Source organism: Hypomesus transpacificus, chromosome 14 (genome assembly GCF_021917145.1).
Source record: "Hypomesus transpacificus isolate Combined female chromosome 14, fHypTra1, whole genome shotgun sequence".
NCBI classification, from domain to species: Eukaryota; Metazoa; Chordata; class Actinopteri; order Osmeriformes; family Osmeridae; genus Hypomesus; species Hypomesus transpacificus.
Genome location: NC_061073.1, coordinates 7,855,802 through 7,875,372, shown reverse-complemented (window position 1 = coordinate 7,875,372; position 19,571 = coordinate 7,855,802). Strand labels below are relative to the sequence as shown.

Genomic DNA, 19,571 nt, shown 5'->3' with positions numbered 1-19,571 from the left:
CCATTTGCAGCTCCTAACATAGCTGGCGCACCATCTGTGGCTATTGCTGTCAGTTTTGACAACTGCAAATTTGCCTTCTCAGCAACAGTCATGAGTGTCTCTTTCAGGTCGATGCCACGGGTCCTGTCTTTTAACGGCACAATGTAAAGCAGCTCTTCCTTAATTGTGCCGTCTTCTGACACAGACCGTACAAATATTGCCAACTGAGGCTTATCCTGAATGTCACAACTCTCATCCAAAGCAATGCTGAAATACAGGCATTTCTCAAGGTCGGTATGTAACTGTGTTTCAGTGGAGTTGTTAATATCCGATATTCTCTGTTCAACTGTCTGCCGTGACTAGACCCCGAAGCCATTTGTTTTGAGAATAATGGCTGGCTGATGAAGTTATTGGCTGGCTAGCCAGCTCAGCCAAAACCTAAATAGCTGCTGCAGCCGCCAAATGGCTGAAGCTGCCACTTCATGTCTACAGATGTGTATGTTATACTGATTTACTAGATCTCAATATTTCCAAGTTCTAAACAGTGTTTCCTCTAGGATTAGGATTTTTATTTGCAGTGGGGGCAGGTCTGTCCGCCCTATCAACAGACGTGCAATAGGGGTTATGCGGAGCGCTCAGAGTTCGAACCGGAAAACAGATGTAATCGTTTCCGCTTCTCACTTCTGTACACATTTGCAGCGCTAGGTGATCCAAATAACTTATATTGACAGGGAAGTTCAAGGATTTTATAAGTTGTATTACTCTCTACATTAGGTTAAGTGTGACAGGAACAAAGTGATGAGTTCATATAACGTTATAATACCCTAACGTTAGACCGTTTCCCAGGAGGTAGCACTAACACTAGCTCTACACATTAACTACAACGTTACAGTAGGCTACACAGCTACACAACTAGTGCTAAGTTATCAATGAAATATATGAATTCAGCAAATTAATTTAAGAAGCTCATTTTAATTTAGTGTCATATCCATATCATTATGCTGGTTTCTATAGCTAGGACCTACCGTTCCTAGAAGGAATTACGTTTACTAGCCTACTACTAGGCCAAAACGTTAAAGTTAGCAGGTGTATGAGATTACGCTACCGACAAAATTGACCTGTAAATAAATACTGTCACACTGGTAGTTGTTGCAGTTGATTGCCAAACACTGCATTCTTTGAGTCCACTTGGAATTGTACAGGTACAGTCTTCGTTTGACTGTTTTAATCGTCTGCGAGCAACAACAAAAAAAGGCTAAACTACTGATAGCATACAAGTCTAAACTAACTAGCTTACTGTCATGTTAGCTAACACAATCAGTAGGCCTATATCCGGTGCCATTAGCAAAAGCTACATAATACCTTCATAATTATAAATAAAGGAGGAGGCGTAAAACGTAAATACTTTGCCTAGCAGGGTACTCGGGGCTCTGGAAGTCCGTTTGGCAATCCTGTGTAGCCTACATGGGAAATTGTAATTAAGGGTAGCTCCTTTAAACACCGGACATGGCCTTTACTACGCTGTTTACCTCTAAAGCGGCCGAATGTTGCGCATAACCCCTATTTACTGTAGCTAGCAAGGGAAGAATACAAACAACGAAAATCACCAGTTAACTTAATTTAAATTAAAAATAACTATAGACTAATACAATAACAGGCTTAAATAAACTGACAACGTCGGTTATACGATTTACACTTAAGGACGCACACACGCAATCTCAACATGAGGAAACACTGCTAAAAGAGTAGCCTACAAAATATAACTAGTCCTGACACAAAGACAAACGGCATTACAGTCCTGACAAAACGGCATTCATTCTTCCAAAAACTGAAGATCTAACAAAAGTCTGAGTATCCAACGTAGAAATTAGGAAAGTATGTGAGAACAACACAATTACCGTTTCTAGTTGTTTCCGCCATTTCAGCTCAGCGTGAGAGAAAATGCATTCTTTCTTTTACTGTCTATGTGTCTATGATCATCACTATAGGAAAACGCGCAATTTTAATTGGTCATCAATTCACTGAGTCCTGTGTATCATTGCAACGAGCACGATAATGTGGCGAATCCGGTGTGCAACATTGATTTAGTTTATCATTTATTTTTCGCGTGTGTATGTCTCTGTGATAGATAGAATTATTGTTTGATGCAAATAATTTCAGCTGGCTCAGCCAAAAAATATCAGATGGCGGCTCAATTTGGCTGACAAAATTATTAGCTGGCTTTGGCTGAAACTTAAATGGCGCGGCTTATCGGCGCTTGGCGGCGGCTTCGGGGTCTAGGGTTGATAGTTGGTAGTTTAATAGTTGAATTTAGTCGTTTACTATTTTATATACCGTAGTTTTTGACAGTTCTTGTTTAGTGTTCCGGTAGCGTTATAGTATAGCTAGGTTAGCTTAGGTTGTTAGTATTTTTAAGCGAAGCTCATAACGCTAGCTCTAGACGTGTACAGTAACTTGCAGTGGTGTTTTTTATATTTTGTGTAATTAGTTGTTTAATAGTAGTGTTTTGTACTGTTTTTAATTCCACAACATAGCTATAGTCTTTATATAGTCTTTATAGGTTTTAGCGTCAGTTACTAGTAGGTTAGCTACAATACCCAAGGCTGACCATCATCAACACCAATCGACAACGCAATTTATTGGCAGGTGAGTACAGTACACAGCCACTACACAACATTATTACCGTTTAGTATTTACGGTTAATGTGGGTCTGAGTTTTAAGCTTTTTACATTTTGGAATCTAATTTTTTCTATTAAACCATTTGGTAAGGTCAGGTTCGCCTATGCTAAATAAGACAGTTGAACTTCGGAGCTAACGGCTAAAATCAAACACATTGCGCGAGCGAATGAACTGGCTAGAGCTAGCGAGCTGGGAGTCAATGTTAACTTACACATAGCCTTACGATACTGACGGTAATAAATAATTTATAATACATGACAATACAATTCTAGAACTGTTATCATTAGCTGCATCACGGGCACTGTGCCCTAAGGAATATAGCAACGGGAATAATGCTTGCACGACTTAATAAAGGATGCATGTATTAAAGTTAAGTATTGTGCTTATTACATTGATGTCTTATGAACTTAGAAGTGTGCTCAGGCTTAAACATTGTGTCTCACACAGGGTGTGGGAAACAGGCTGTATTTTGTGTCGTTATCTCTCCATTTCAGAAGCAACTTTGAAAAGCAGGTGGGACGCGTAGGCAAGAACAACCCCCTACTGCACAGGAGAACAAGCTCAACCCTTTTCTTGTGTTTTTTGTTTTACTGCACTGTATAATATATGCTGGGGCAGGGACATATAGTCAGTTGGACTTTGTGAACCAGCCAAAACTCTGTTGCGGGTAGAAAAACGTAGACAACCCCAGAGCTCTGTACTTGTTGATTTCCAACTGCTGCATTAAAGCTGATATTATCGGACCTCTGCGACTCCAGACCACTCTTTCTAGAACACATACAGTGCCCTCCAAAAGTATTGGAACAGTGAGGCGAATTCCTTTATTTTTGCTGTAGACTGAAAACATTTGGGCTTGACATCAAATAATGAACGTGAGACCAGAGATCAACGTTTCAGCTTTTATTTCCAGGTATTTACATCAGGATCTGATGCACAACTAAGAAAATATCACATTTTGTTTGAATCCACCCCTTTGTCATGTGAGCAAAAGTATTGGAACAGATATACTTAAAACATATTTAAGTGAATAAGACTTAATATTTAGTTGCAAATCCTTTGCTTTCAATAACTGCAGCAAGTCTGTGACCCATTGACGTCACCAAACTTTTGCATTCTTCCTTTTTGATGCTTTCCCAGGCTTTCACTGTAGCCTCTTTCAGTTGTTGTTTGTTTTGTGGGGTTCCTCCCTTCAGTCTCCTCTTAAGCAGGTAAAATGCATGCTCTATAGGGTTTAAGTCTGGAGATTGACTTGGCCAGTCTAATACCTTCCATTTCTTGCCCCTGATGAACTCCTTTGTTGTTTTGGCAGTGTGTTTTGGGTCGTTATCTTGCTGCATGATGAAGGCTCTGCCAATCAGTTTGGTTGCATCTTTCCTTAAATTGGCAGACAAAATGTTTCTGTAGACTTCCGAGTTCATTTTGCTGCTGCCATCATGTGTTACATCCTCAATGAAGATTAATGAGCCCGTCCTAGAAGAAGCCATGCAAGCCCAAGCCATGACATTACCCCCACCGTGTTTCACAGATGAGCTTGTGTGTTTGGGATCATGAGCAGTTCCTTTCTTTCTCCAAACTTTAGCCTTTCCATCACTTTGGTAAAAGTTAATCTTTGTCTCATCAGTCCATAAAACTTTGTCCCAGAATTTTTGAGGTTCATCTCTGTACTTTTTGGCAAATTCCAGCCTGGCCTTCCTATTCTTCTTGCTAATGAGTGGTTTGCATCTTCTGGTGTAGCCCTTGTACTTTTGTTCATGAAGTCTTCTGCGAACAGTAGATAGTGATACCTTCACTCCTGCCATCTGGAGGTTGTTGCTGATCTCACTAACAGTTGTTTTAGGTTCTTTCTTTACAGCTCTCACAATGTTTCTGTCATCAACTGCTGATGTTTTCCTTGGTCTACCTGTTCGACGTCTGTTACTTAGTACACCAGTAGTTTTCTTCTTCTTCAGGACATTCCAAATGGTTGTACTGGCTATGGCCAATGTTTCTGCAATGGCTCTGATTGATTTTCCATCTTCTCTAAGACTCACAATTGCTTGTTTTTCACCCAAAGACAGCGCTCTGGTTTTCATGTTGTTTTCACCTCTGAATACAGTCTGCATAGACAAAACCTATCTTACCCAATCTGAACATGAGTGTAGACATTCAGTGGTATTTATTGATTGAATAATGTATGTAATAGGACACACCTGGGCAACAAAACACACCTGTCAGTCACATGTTCCAATACTTTTGCTCACGTGACAAATGGGTGGGTTCGAACAAAAAGGTGATATTTTCTAATTTGTGCATCAGATCCTGATGTAAATACCTGGAAATGAAAGCTGAAACGTTGATCTCTGGTTTCACATTCATCGTTTGATGTCAAGCCCAAATGTTTTCAGTCTACAGCAAAAATAAAGGAATTGGCCTCACTGTTCCAATACTTTTGGAGGGCACTGTATTTGTGTCATTGAATACCATCATTACATATTGGAATAGACACAGAAATTAAATTCCTTCAGTAACCTTTCAAATACACGATCACTGATAAACAAATATTCATGTGACGATACAACTATTAATTTACTAAGCATATAGGTAAACAACTTACCAGTTTTTTGTGTTCATCACGAATGACCGCCGTTTGTTGAAGTTCATTCATCAACTGCTATCGACGCAAGTGACTGGAACTTGTTTACAGAGAGTACAATTGTCGCGATACTTTACGTAATTAACCTCTTCAGTGCCATGATAAGTGTATTTACCAACGAAAACAGAACATTTAGTCTACTGAATTTACATACTTTAATGCTGTAGAGCAAGACTATATACTGTATATAATAAAAAATATAAACGTTGTCAAAGCATTGTTTTTAAGATGTAGATATATACCCATATAAAAGATTACGTAATATGATATCCTTGTCTTTGTAACTAACTAGTTTTGTCTCTTTTCCCATGTTCCCCATGACCGGACCTTGAAGACTCAGTTTCAAGCTCTTCTTAATAGCAAATTCTTACTATCCCTTGACCTTAACATTATGGCCTCCTATTGGGCAAAACGGAGGCCAATCTTAAGCAAAACAATGGAAACAGAAAATTATACATTGAGTTTTTAAATATGGAGAGCCATCGCGCTACCTTGATTATGATAAATGTAGCTAGAATTCACACCTCAAACAAGTTAGCCTACACGCAAAACTGTACGTCCAATCCAAAAAATAAGGATATTTTCCGAGACCCAAGACTCTGCCGAAACCATTGATATCCTTTGTGTCTGTGCGGTCAGATATACAACTCTTTTGGCAGTTTCCAAAAGGTCACCCAATTCTGCTTTCATGGTGCGTGTCTGTTTGGTTGCCACGGTGATGGCGCAGCTGTGATCGCTAACGAGCTGGACAGAGAGAATAACAAATTTAGCTGGAATCCACACCTCAAACAAGTTAACCTAGATGCAAAACTATACGTCCAAAAATTCGGCATTTTACCCACCTCTCCATTGAAGTTAGTGAGAGAATTTGAAAAGCTGCTCTCGCTTCAAGGCTCAAAGCTGAAAATCTGTAAATGTGAGCTCTTTAGTAGTTACATTGGCTGAAAGAGGACAAGTTTTCCTACATTTTAAGGTACAACTTGTTTCTGTAAGTTAAACTATAAGACCGTCAGAGGAATTTATTTGACAATTTAGTTGTATATCAGAAAAAGAGCAGCCAGCAGTGTGTAAATATCAAGAAAGAGCTACATTTTTCATGTATTTAGAACTGTCACAATTCAAAATTAGCTGAATATTTGAAAAAGCTGAATCATTTGGGAATAGCTGATGTCTTGTGAGTATTTTAAAGGTTGAATAGTGTCTCTAGCTGAAAGTATGCTGAAGTAGTTACGTTTGAAAGAGGAGGAGCAGCTGAGAGTTGGTTAATCTGTAATTATTTTGCACTATTGTACTGTACTTCACCTAGGTTAGAATAGCTTATAAGGTTGTAATAGGTTTTATGTGCATGTAGGGTTAGTGTAGTTTATTATTTATTCTTATCTGTATATTTAGGAAGTTTTAGTATTTGGGTTCGTATAGTGGATTATTTATTGCTATCTGTATATTTAGGAAGTTTCACTTATTTAAGCTCAGCATATATGTAAATCATGTTCTGTTTATATGGATGCCAGGTGCTTGCATTGTCTTGTCTTAAGAATTTCAGTGCCCAGTCTGACCTTGTGTTGTTCTGTGTTCCTGACAAATAAAAGACTTGATCTTGAACTTGGTTCTCAAAATGTTTATTGTCATTCCCCACCCACCCAAGGGTGAGACTTGTCAAGCTCCACTTGTACCACATCATGCTTTTGTAATAATTACCATTACAACTCTTTTGAGAATTCAGTTATTTTTGGAGTGTTTGTTAGTTGAGGAGAGGACAAGAGAGCAGAGAAAGTCCAGGGTATGGTTTGAGCCAGGGGCGTTTCTACACGGGGGCCTACAGGATCCAGTGCCCCTGTAAAACTGTCCCTGGCCCCCCCTGTGGCCCCCCCTGAGCTCACTGAATAAAAAAAAAAGATTACCATCTTTTTTTATTTTTACACGTTTTTCTTCTTCCAGTAGTCATCATGAAACGAGGAAGGGACATTGCAGCCTTTTTTTCTCCAGTAAATAAAAAAGTTAGAGAAACATATTAGAGAGCTGAGGAGCTGGAAGAGGGAGAGCCAGAGCCGTTTGTATTTTAATGTAAATTAAAATAAAATTATTTAATGTTTAAATATCATTTGTTTAATGTGCCCCTCTGATTAAACACGGCCCCCCCAGTCAAGTTTGTCTAGAACCGCCACTGGTTTGAGCAGAGAGCAGGGAGAGTTACCGCATCACGAGGCAGCCAGGACAAAGAACTCTTCATCGCTGATGAAGAGAGTTTGCTATCCCCAGTCTTCTCACTTCTCAACAGCAGCAACCAGGTATACCGTTTAGAAAGTAAGACATATTAACCTAGCCTTTTTCTTGTAATTCCATCATGAATACACTCCAGGAATTATATGTGATGTAACAGTGTCATAGTATATTTGGGACAATGAAGGCTAGTTGTTTCTACATAAAGTTCGAAATATCATTGCTGACAGACTTGCATGTTTTGATCAGATGGGGTCTGCAAAATGAAGACACTGCCAGGGAGTCGTACCTGAAGGCCATGCGAGATCTCCATGTGAACTTTAGTATTACAGCATTGGGGCTCATTATCAATCCGGACCTACTTTGGCTAGGAGCATCACCAGATGGTGTGGTGACCTGTGATTGCCATGGAACTGGTATGCTCGAAATAAAGTGTCCTTTTAATGCTACTGGCCGTGCTCTCAGGGAATGTGTCAGCGACCCACTTTTCTGCCTTACTGTGAATGTAGAAGGTATGACCCTCAAGCAAGATCATAGTTACATGTACCAATTGCAGGCCCAAATGCGTATAGCTGAGGTAATGTATGGACATTTTGTTTTGTGGACACCACAGGAACTGTTTATGCAACAAATCCAATTTGATCTGTACTTTTTTGATGAGGTCTACACTAGGGTGGAAGAATTCATTAGAACAGGGGTACTGCCTGAGTTGTTGGGGAAATGGTGTACAGTGCCACACGTCTCCTTAAGTGCTAACCTTGAGAAGGTACCTGAGGGATGTTACTGTGGAAACCCTGTTGATGACACAGACATCCTCTCTTGCACATCCAAGCAATGCAAACGAAAGCGCTTCCACATGTCATGTATGAAGCTGAGCAGGGTGCCAAAGAGTTGGAAGTGTGTAGAATCCAAAAAGCAAACAAACAAGAAATTAAGTTGGTATCCAGATGCTTATAAATGAATTAAGTGATGTATTGAATTGATATTACAGTTGTGTGTAGAATGCAAAAAGCAAACAAAACAAGAAATTAAGTTGGTATCCAGATGCTTATAAATGAATTAATTGATATATTGAATTGATATTACAGTTGTGTGTAGAATGCAAAAAGCAAACAAACAAGAAATTAAGTTGGTATCCAGATACTTATAAATGAATTAATTTATGTATTGATATTACATTTGTAAGTGTGTAGAATGCTAAAAGCAAACAAACAAACAAGAAATGAAGTTGTTATCCAGGTACACTTTTATAAATGAATTCATTGTATTGAGTTATTACATTCTTTTTTTCCTTTTCTTTGTCATTGTATGTTGTATTGTCTGTAAATGTGTTTTTAGTCATGTGACACATTTGATCCATACATCCACAAATGGACAATAAACAGATAATGATTAACAATTGCATGTATAGTAGTTGGTCATTGTAGTTCAGAGTTCACACAAATACATAAGAGACAATATGTATATTAAAATTGACAAGGAAAGCAATTGTACCACCTCTCTACTCTGTAGGGACAACAGATGGGCAAATGTTACAAAGAGCGCAGCAGACTTACCATTTTGTCAATGGAGACTTGTCCTTGTGCGTTGGCTTGGCAGAGGGACAGAGGGATGGTGGTCAGAAGAATAGTGTACTTATTCCTCACCAAGCCAATGACTCGCTCGACATGGATCCTGACGGCTGCGAGTCCCCTAGTTGCCTCTAGCTGAGATCAGGTATTTTGCAGTGTTGTGGTGCTTATACTGTAAGTATGTCTGTGCACGGAATCTGAGTTTACTTGGCTTTTCTATAAATATTTCGAAACAGTCAATGATGGAGGTGCGGTTCTTAAAGTTATTTCTGAAACACATTAGGAGACTATTTAGAATTTGTTCTTTTGGTGGCCATAAGATTAGACTGATAATCTGAAAAACATTACATCTAATGTGTTATTGAACACTCTGGTGACAGTTGACTTGGATATTTAAAAAAAGTAAAGCGGCACATTAAGCCTCAGTCTCATTAATGTTAGGATCAAACATTGGAATGGAGAGATTGATAGTCCAACTTTAAGATATTCTGATAGAAAATTAAACACAACCATTAATTTGGCGAAGGATGGAAGACCTGTGAGTTCCAGCACCATGGTGTCATTATCCCTGAATGCCTCCTCATTCAAGGACCGCTCCTCTGCCCGGGCCCTTAAGTCACGGACCTCGGCTCTGAGCCGAGCACACTCACTTTCCAGTGCCAGACATTGTAGCCTGGCAGGATGGATTCACGCATGGTTCTACGATGCCAGGGCCTGTGTCTGAGTTTGAATAGTTGTGGTCAGTGTGACAGTCAGTGGAAGTAGTGACCTCATGCTCCTCCACGTCATTCACATTGGTGGTTGAAGGGTCAGCCAGACTGCTGATGGTCTCACGCATCTTGCGCTTCATCATCTGAGTCTGTTTAAACTTGAAGGAGTAATGTTGCTTTTCCCTCTCCCTCACCGAGGTGTGTGCAAAAAGGCTGGGCACAAAATCGGGGCTCAAAGGATTGTCCTGTTTTGTTCCTTAAAAGTCAGAGCACAGTAAAACGATTAAAAGATTACATGTGTTAGACATTGTCCAACCTAAGTAAATATCTCCCTCTTAGAACCTATGTAGGTTGCTATAAGGGACAGATAAGGAAAAGGGGAGGTTTTAAATGACTGGGTTTAACCCAATAATTAGTTCCTTTTAACTGCTTGGATAGCACTAAGCAAATGATGGCTGATAAATCTGTTCATGAAGTACACGGGTTAAACAAAGGGACTTGCATAAGTAGACTGTCTAAGCGAAAAATGTCTAAGCTAACTAATTTCAGGATTTGTGTTTATGTGAAATATAGGTTTAAAGGAGAACCGGACAATTTTTTCGTAAATCTTGATCGCTAGCCATAAATATGCAAATACTGCACATAAGGCAGCTACAGTAGCCAATACAGCTAGTAGCCAATACAGCTAGCAGCTAATACAACGTGATGTTTACAAAACGGGTGAAACTGTTGATATATTGATATAGTCAATCAAGTTCTAGTGTTCTTTTGGTTCTCCAAACGTACAGTAATGTTATAACGCTAGCTCTTGTTGTTAGCCGTTGAGGCGAACGCTTACCTGACACGAAGTGTTCATTGCATAGTAAGGTGTTAGAAGTGGGTGTCCAATGATCTCTTCAAATGGCAGCTAACCACTTCTTTCTTCTTTCCGTTTCTTTTGGTATTACATAAAATAGCAGTCCGGGGTTTCTCTTTCGGCTGTTGTTGCAGCCAACTGCACAACATATTGCAGGCATTTCTAGTAACGGCTGAGTTGGTACAAAAGATGGTGGCGCAAAGCTACAGTGACGTCATGTGAATCAAATGAATAGCTAAAATGTCAAGATGAACATGGAAGGTGAAAGAAATATGCAGCTCCAAATGTATTGACCAGTTTAGTTAGTGTACATCAGGTACAAGTATTATCACTTAGATATGCGTTACTCCTACGCAGAAGGCGAGCGTTGTACTCGGTGTGCATGGACGATAGGGGTACAAGGCAGAGAAGACGGTTTGGTTTAAACTTTAAACCAAATTGCGATTCTGGGTGAGACCTGGCTGAACAGCTAGCTGGTGGGACAATTTTAGTATTGCCCGCGGATTATGTAAAGAGCAGCGTGGCGGGAGGGAGGGGCAGGAGTGGCGTAACCATGACAACAATTGTCATGTACCCGTGTAAGTGTGGACGGCAAACATTTGGAAAACGATATGAAAACACAAGTGTGGACGGAGATCGTTTTCAATTCGAATACGCGTATTTGTATTTACCCGGGCTAGTGTGGACGGGGACTAAGTTGAATAAAGATTCAAAAAACAATACTTGGAATTCTGAAGCAGCATTTCAACAATAAATATAGCTGCAAGCAGCAATGAAAGGGCCATGCAGCATTCGATATCGAAATTCAGTTGCTAAAGAAGCAAAGCAAAACCTTTCATAAAAAACATTCATGCCATTTTGAGACAAAATGCGCTGGCTAGATGTAGCAGCGTTATATCTACAAAGCACAATAAATCTGACTCTTCTTGAGTATAAATGTCCTGTGAATGAAACGTTATCGTTACTATTATGATTATACTGCTAGACAGCTACTGTGGCATACCTGGCTTCGCTAAATAGACAATCTGGTTTCAAGACTTGCTTGATGACTGTGGCTGGATTCGATGCCACACCAACAACACCATGACAAACTTTCCGGAGACAGAGGAGGTGACAGTGAGTATTATGATTGTGTCATTATGCTGCAGTCAAACATTAGGCCTACATATGGCAGGGGCAGCAACATTGAAGCTACTAGTTTGTTTACCCTTTAAATACACAATCTAAGCAATCTGAAATGAGGCACAATGCTCGAAATTATTGGAATCATACCAAAATTACATTTCCTCTCGATGTGGTATTCAATAGCCTATAGAATGCTTATAATAAGGATTCACATTTTACAATATTTTCCATTGCCTCCTAGTCAGAGAATGAAGAAACTACTATTAACAGGGAAGACCTGGATGCACTCTTCTCTGGGACCAGCACAGCAGAGCCAGCTTCATCACAGCCAGCTCATCACAGCCAGCTTCTACACAGCCAGCCTCTACACGGCCAGCTCCTTCACAGCCATCTCAGCGCCGAAAGAGGAAAGGCTCAGAAGAGGCAATCCTGCAGAGGCTGGAGGAGCTACGGAGGATCCGGGAGGAGAGACAGGCCAGAGCAGAGAACGAGGACAGTGTTTTTGGCAACATGGTGGCCAGCATGCTCCAAAAACTGCCTCCACAGGAGAAGAGCGAAGCAAAGTTTGCCATACACAAACTCCTATTTGAGATGGAGCAAGCAGTGCAAAATACAGAGGAGTAGTCTCACAATAAAAAAGAAATCAAAGATTTTGATGAGATGTATATTATTATTTATTATTGCTGTATATTATTATTTATTTATTATTATCAATTGATTAATTGTTGCCGTCAGGATAGTTTTACCGGTGCACAATCAGAAGAGGCCAAAACAAAGTGCTAACCCTATATTTCGGAGCAGCTTAATGTAATTGAATTGTATTGAATATTGCACGTATTTTCGTCCTATTTCCAATTAATAATTGACGTAAAAATGTATTGTAAATGCAGTGGCCTAGCCTACAGATTAAGGTAGGCCACTACCATGAAGCATGTACACTGTCTGCTTCATTTGATCTTGCTAGGCTAAGTATTCTGTAGCAAATAATAACAATATACCCACTATTTATTCATTAAAACTAGGCTACTTAAGCATAATAATGCACCTAAAATACAAACGTGAGCAAGGGCAGCAATCGCTATCGAATCAACAGAAGTGCAATTTCGCTAGCAGAGGAAGAATACAAACAACAAAAATCACCAGTTAACTTAATTTAAATTTGCAAGAACTATAGACTAATACAATAACAGGCTTAAATGAACTGATAACATAAGTTATACGACTTTCAGTTCTCAAGGACGCACACGCGCAATCTCAAGTGCGCTGTGAAGCGCGTCTGTGCTATTCTCCGACATGCGCTCTAACGATCACGGCTGATAACGACCAAAAATTTTGTACAGCTCTAATTCTGATACCGTGGCGGCAGAAATGTAACCGTGACGGGCCGCCACGGTAAAATCAACATAGGGGAAACACTGCCTATTGAAATATTCGGTGCCGGCGGATGGAGGGGCTTTGATCTGCACATGCTTCCCGTCAATGCAACCGATGCAGTTGGGGAAGTTCCACATCCGCCAGAAATCTCTTGATATCTCCTGGAACTCAGCTCTGGATGGGTAGGGGATGAACACATCTTTCAGTGCCGTGTGTATGGCCTGGCAAACTTCGGACACGATGCTTGAGACTGTGGCCGACCCTAGTCGGTCGCTAGCAGCCACACTCTGTTGTGAGCCCCCGCTAGCCAGGATACGGAGTGTGACGGCCAAACCTCTCTGCTACAGTAACAGGTGATGAGTAGGTGCTGGCACACTGGATGTAGGGACGGATGCGGTGGACTAAATCATCGAACCTACTGGCTGACATTCTGAAGTATCTGAAGTGCATTTCTGGGTCAATTTCCCTCATCTGATTTACAAGCTGATACTCTCCCTGGCTCTATCGACTCCTGTTAAGAGGACGAACACACTATCGTCTCTCCCTTCTGTGCCCCTGCTCTCTCGCTAACAGCAATTCTGTTAGTAATTCCTCCTCCTCTAATAAATCAAATTCCTCCTACACTGACATGAATTTCGTTTTTTAAATGTGTCTGCTTAGAATGTAGTGTTTTGTTGCGTGGTAATTGTCATTGTTGTGCTGGTTTACCATTGTAACCATGAGTTAAATGACTGTTACGTTTCATTAGAGCAGCTGAATTCCTTAATTGTTGTTGTCAGTGTAGTAAGCAGCTTCTTTCAGAATCTGCAGTGTAACTTTGTGAGGGCACCCGTTCTCGCCATGTGACGCAAGATCTGAGGCGTCTGAGGGGCCCCTAAACATTTTAATGTATTAGTAAGTCACAGTAAAATTTAATGTATTAAGTCTACTCCTTGAGGTACTTACATTAATTGAAAGTGCACTTGAAAGTATTGCAAAGTATACTTTGAGTCTCTTTAGGAAGTATACTTCATGAACTGAAAGTGCACTACACAGGTTACTTTAAAGTATTCCAAGGTATACTTTTAAGTACTTTAGGAAGTATACTTGATGAACTGAAAGTGAACTACACAGGCTACTTTACAGTATTCAAAATTAAACCTTAAAATACACTATAAGTGTTCTTTAAAGTGTACTAAATGACCTAAAAAGTGGGCCAATTCAGTTTACTTTGTACAAAAATAGTATATAAATAAGTACACTGCTAGTATACTTTAAGTAACATGATAATAGTATACTTTTTATACTAAGTATACTTACAAAATAAAATTCTCAGTACGGTTAAATGATTCTGTTTACGTCAAGGGAACCTTGAGCACAGGCGACCATTGTGGTGTTTGCCGAAGTATAATTGCAGCAGCCTGAGCGACACTTTTTTTTTTTCGTCTGCGACCATTTCAAAAGTGTCGGTGACATAAGAATAAATTAGGCTTAAGCGTTTCAGTCTACACTCTAGGCTTTCACTAGCCTGGCTGCCAAGCCCAACCTATCCCCGCCCACAAAATTGGTCGGGAAGTTGGGTCTGGAGGGGCTCGATTGCGGAAAAACTATGTCCGAACAGGAGCTGTTCGGACCAATTAAATTGTCAGGGCGGGCTTTATACGATGATGGACAGATGATCAACAGTAACGTAATCAACGTCACCATAGAGCGCTTGGGTTGAATTTGTTTTCAACAAACAACATATTACGTTGCTCTGATTGGTTGTAGGTCTATCCAATTGAGCGAAGAAGCATTTGTTTTACGAGCTCGGTTGACACACGCCCCATAGTCACAGCCCAACGGAGAGTTTTCAGACTCATATTCTGACTAGAATTATGAGTATGACAACGTCAGGCTAGGCTTTCACGTACACACCAATCTCAGAAACGGGTTCAAAAACGTATGAAACATAATCACTGATATTTAAAAAAGTTGAATAGACTTAAAACAAAAACAAAAGTTTAGAGGTTTTGTCAACATTTTAAAGTTTAAATGGTGGCTGTAGCTGAAGGATTGAGGAAGAAGAAGGATTTGAAAGTTGAAGTTTAAGAGGATTGAGAGGATTTGAAAGAAAACTCAATTGGAAAACCATGTTAAAAATATTATGAATATTGATTTATATTAATTCAAGCATAAGAGGTGCAAAGCTGAAAAGTCATAGCAACCATGGGCTGAAACCGCTGAACTTTTTGATAGCTGAACGTTTTTAATAGCTGAAGATTGGAAGGCACTGAAAGGTGTCTTGGAAGAAGAAGATGCTTAAATAAAGATTCAAAGAACAATACTGAAGCAGCATTCCAACAATAATAAAGAGAAACAGGAAAACAATAGTGAGATCTCACAATAAATATATATGTGAGATAACACTGGTTGTGCCCTTGCCGAAGGCAAAGCACACCCAATTAGTGCTCTGCAAGTTAGATATAGCATATATAGAAAAATAACAATTAAAAGCTCATTTAAAAAAAGGAATTGATATTTAACAATTCAACTTTTTAAGACTTATGGGATGTCTAGCCTCACTGTGATCAGTCTTTATTTTAAAAGGCCTTGAAATTCAGCACAAGACAAGAGTTGAGTAATTGGTTATTTGAGATGGACCAATTAGCACTGGCCTGGGTACCTGCCTTGTTCAGGCAGTGCAGTAAAAAAAGACAACATCTTTTCAACAACGTCTTGCAACATCTGGCAATCAGAGATAGCCTTTTTTCAAAAGGTGTAAACATCAGTAAACATATTTGTAACTCGATGCATTAAAGTCACTGATGGAGGTTGATTAGCCAATTGAAAAAACAAAACAAAAAAATCAATGTGAACAACCCTGAAGACTTACCACTCTAAAATGTTTAATATAATATAAATAATTGTATTCTAATAAGGTAGGTTGTGAACCCAGTAGAAATGGATGCAGTGAACGTTCAGGACATAATGCTTAATTTGCTCTACTAAATTAATATAAAACTACATTTGAACAATGTGATCAACAAGGTGTCTGAAATCTGATCAAAGGTAGCAGACATTCAAAATGAAGGAATCACACTGTCAGAACTGTTCCAGGGACACATCCTGAACGAGGACGTTGTCAGTGTGAGTGTCCTGCTTTCACATAACACTCTACACAAAGCCTCTGCCTGTTTGACTATTCTATTGACATTCTATGACACAAATGAGGCAGGAAATACTCTTTGTACAGTATGTTACAATAAAAATTATGGCACCAGAAAATACATTTTGAATTATGTAATAAATATGCTGCATGTCTTTGATCACAAAGATGAGCACATTGCATAGACATTAATTTCAAATATATTGTAGACTGCAAAACTTAATAACAGATTGCCTGTGCAACTACTGTAGTCCATGACCAACAGTGTCTTCCATCACACCACACCAACGCTGACTGAGCTAGGACAGAGGAACTTTCAGGAAGTGCTGCTTCTTTTTCTTGTTCTGGGTTTTCTCTTCATGAAGTCTTCCTCTTGGTCACTTTCACAAGCCCTCTGAAACAAGCAAATGGCAGAGAGTTTTAGAGAAGCTTAGGCACAGGTTACAGCACAAGCAGACTGAATGTACAGTAGTTAGTGTTTGGCGTACACTATGTCACAATAACAGAACACAAACAGTCACACTGAACCTTGGTCAAATAAGATCATGCCGTGAGTCTTATGACAACCCAATTCAGGATTATATTGTATTAGTCCCTGATTGCCCAGACCTGCTGGTTCCAGTGTAAGCCAGAACAGTGTGTCCTCCTCACCTCATGCTGGTCAGGCAGCTTGGGATGGCCCTTCTTCATCATGCGTGTTAAGTGGTTGCACAGGGACACAATCCTGAACGTCAGCTGTTTAATAATCAAAGGAGAGGGTGAAGAGAAGTAGGTTAGAAGTACAGTACAAATAATAGTACATTAATGAATACATCCACTACAGTTTGCTTAGATTTGGATGTCTTTGAGATTGTGTGTGCGTTTTACCTTCCACCTGCGTCTGGCATACAGTCTCCTGAAGTTTTCCAGGTTGACCACAGACAGCCTCCTCACCAAGGCCTGTCTGGGGTTTAAAGGCTGAGGAGAGAAGTAAAAAGTATAAGGAAAGGCTAAAATGCAAAATTTCATATCAATGTCAAACCAAGGCCTGTTGAACACTTTCATTGTCATCTTTTAGACTGCAGCTGGAATATTGTATCGCATGTAATTACAAATTTAAAACTAGAACAAAAAAAAGCAATACTTCAAAACAGTTTGCTGAGAGAAATAAACAGGGACCTTTATTTATGTCCACCTTTAGGAATTCATAAACAAACCAAATACAAGGTGATGTTTTATGTCCAGTCATCACAATCTGTTACTGATATTTCCAAAATAAAGTGCCATATCTGCACTTGATTATCAATATAAAAAGACAATTGGACTAAAACATTTTTTTTACTAGAAACAAAATTAACTAAGAATGAAATGAAAATATAAATCAACAATTTCAATGAGTTCAACAAGTAAAGAAGGACTTTCTGCTACATTCCAAATTAAGGAATATATATTTGATCATGGGTTCTTGGCAAGGTCAAGGCAAGGAAGCAGACACAGTGGTGGACCAAACAGGCCTGTATGGTAGAGAGGCCAGACAGAAGCTACTCCTCAATAAAAGGTACATGACAGCCTGCCTGGAGGCAGGAAGGCACCTGAAGGACTGAAAATTCTCTGGTCTGGCGAAACAAAGATTTAACTCTTTGGCCTGAATGCCAAGCATCATGTTTGGAAGAAACCAGGCACCGCTCATCACCTGTCCAATACCATCCCTACAGTGAAGCAAGGTAGTGGCAGCATCATGCTGTGGGGATGTTTTTCAGTGGCAGGAACGTGGGTGACTAGTCAGGATCAAGGGAAAGATGAATGCAGCAATGAGTGACATCCTTGATGAAAACCTGCTCCAGAGGGCTCTGGAATCTTATTGTATATTGTTTTATATACATTTTTTACATTGTATAGTAGTGTTTAGAATTATTTAGATACTGTTGTACATTTTCTACATTTTCTATGTTTTATGGGGAACAAATACATATAAATGTGAATATGCTTTCCAGACAATAGCAAAAACAAGCTTAGAAAACATTACTCATGATATTGAACAGAGAACAGAAGAGTCTTGCATTTCAGTAAATACATCAGATGAGATATCATTTTCTACAAAACCTCACTTCTATGACACATTGAACATTATTGACCAATTAAGCAAAAGTAGCCATGTCATAATCTTTCCTTAGTGTTAATTAGACTCTTTTATATCCTGTTTGGCCTCAGGACCCAGTTCCCCTCCGCAGGACTGGTTGATCAGCTCTGTCAGAGCATGTTTGATGTCTTTGTTGAGGCTGTCAGGCAGGCTGCCAGTCCCCTCGTGGTTTAGGGACCTCATCAGCTCCTGCAGCCAGTGGAGCTCTGTGGTCAGCTCTTGCCTGAGGGACCTGAGGCGGTTCTGCCTCTGGACGTACCTCCCATTGATGCTCTCCAGGCTGGCGTCCACTGCCAGCAGGTCCTCCTGCAGTAGCCTCCTGGAGGCCTCCACCTTTTGGAACTCATAGCACACCTGAGAGAGTTGCTTCCTTGCATTTTCGCCCTCCTCCTTGTACAAGGCCTCCTTCTTGGTGTAGATGGAGAGGAGGGTGTCAACGTCCCCCTGCAGACTCTGGTGGGCTCCGGTCACCCCTGTCAGGCCAGTTTCCATAAGGGAAACCTCCTCTACCACATGGGCAAAGCGCTCAAAGTTGACGTAGGTGTTGTTGGGGGGCTGGCTGGTGTGGGAATGATTAGTGTACTCTTTTAGACGCTTGGTCTTCAGTTGCTGAGGCTCCATCTTTTTCAAGGCTTCAGGGACAGAGCTTTCATCCACATGGCCTTGTGACTTCAGACAGGGGGAGTGGAGGAACATGAAATGAGAGCTTGTCCCATGGATGGAAATCTGACACACACACGATGGTGAGCAGGACACGCGTTATCCTTGTGGAATTAGTGCACATCACGCAGGTTGAGCCAGCAGAACTCAGTACCTAAGGTGCATTAGGAAGTGTGTTGAAGTCCACCTCTTTAAATTTGCCAGTGTATTCATCACTCCAAACTGGATGGGGTTTCGGCAACAAAACTATACACATGCATGTCGCTATCAGTGGTAGCGCACTCATGGTCATTCTCAGAGTCATAATCATGCTGTTACAAATGTTAGCATTTGTATTCCAAGTCTTCCTGATTATTTGTCTGTGTCTAGTATAGTACAGATCAAAACTGTGTAAAAAAGGGCAAACTAGTGGCTATGTCGATGATCATATGTTCAGTATCCCAATTAGGGGTGGGGGAAAAATCGATTTGCATTTGAATCGCGATTCGATTCATATCGATTCACAAATGTCAATACAT

General features: G+C 40.1%; 1 protein-coding gene across 4 annotated transcripts in view; it reads right to left on the bottom strand.

Moving 5' to 3' along the window:
• Positions 1-15,675: 15,675 nt before the first annotated feature.
• The window catches only part of dapk2b (death-associated protein kinase 2b), a 53,273-nt gene continuing 49,377 nt past the window's right edge, over positions 15,676-19,571 (bottom strand). For 3 of the 4 annotated variants that reach the window (XM_047033490.1, XM_047033489.1, XM_047033491.1), the window contains 3 exons: positions 17,142-17,231; positions 16,926-17,009; positions 15,676-16,668 (listed from right to left, as the gene is read on the bottom strand). In XM_047033490.1, coding sequence (XP_046889446.1) covers positions 16,591-16,668; positions 16,926-17,009; positions 17,142-17,231 — 252 coding nt within the window. In that variant the 3' untranslated portion in view covers positions 15,676-16,590. The other variant, XM_047033492.1, reaches the window with a different exon arrangement.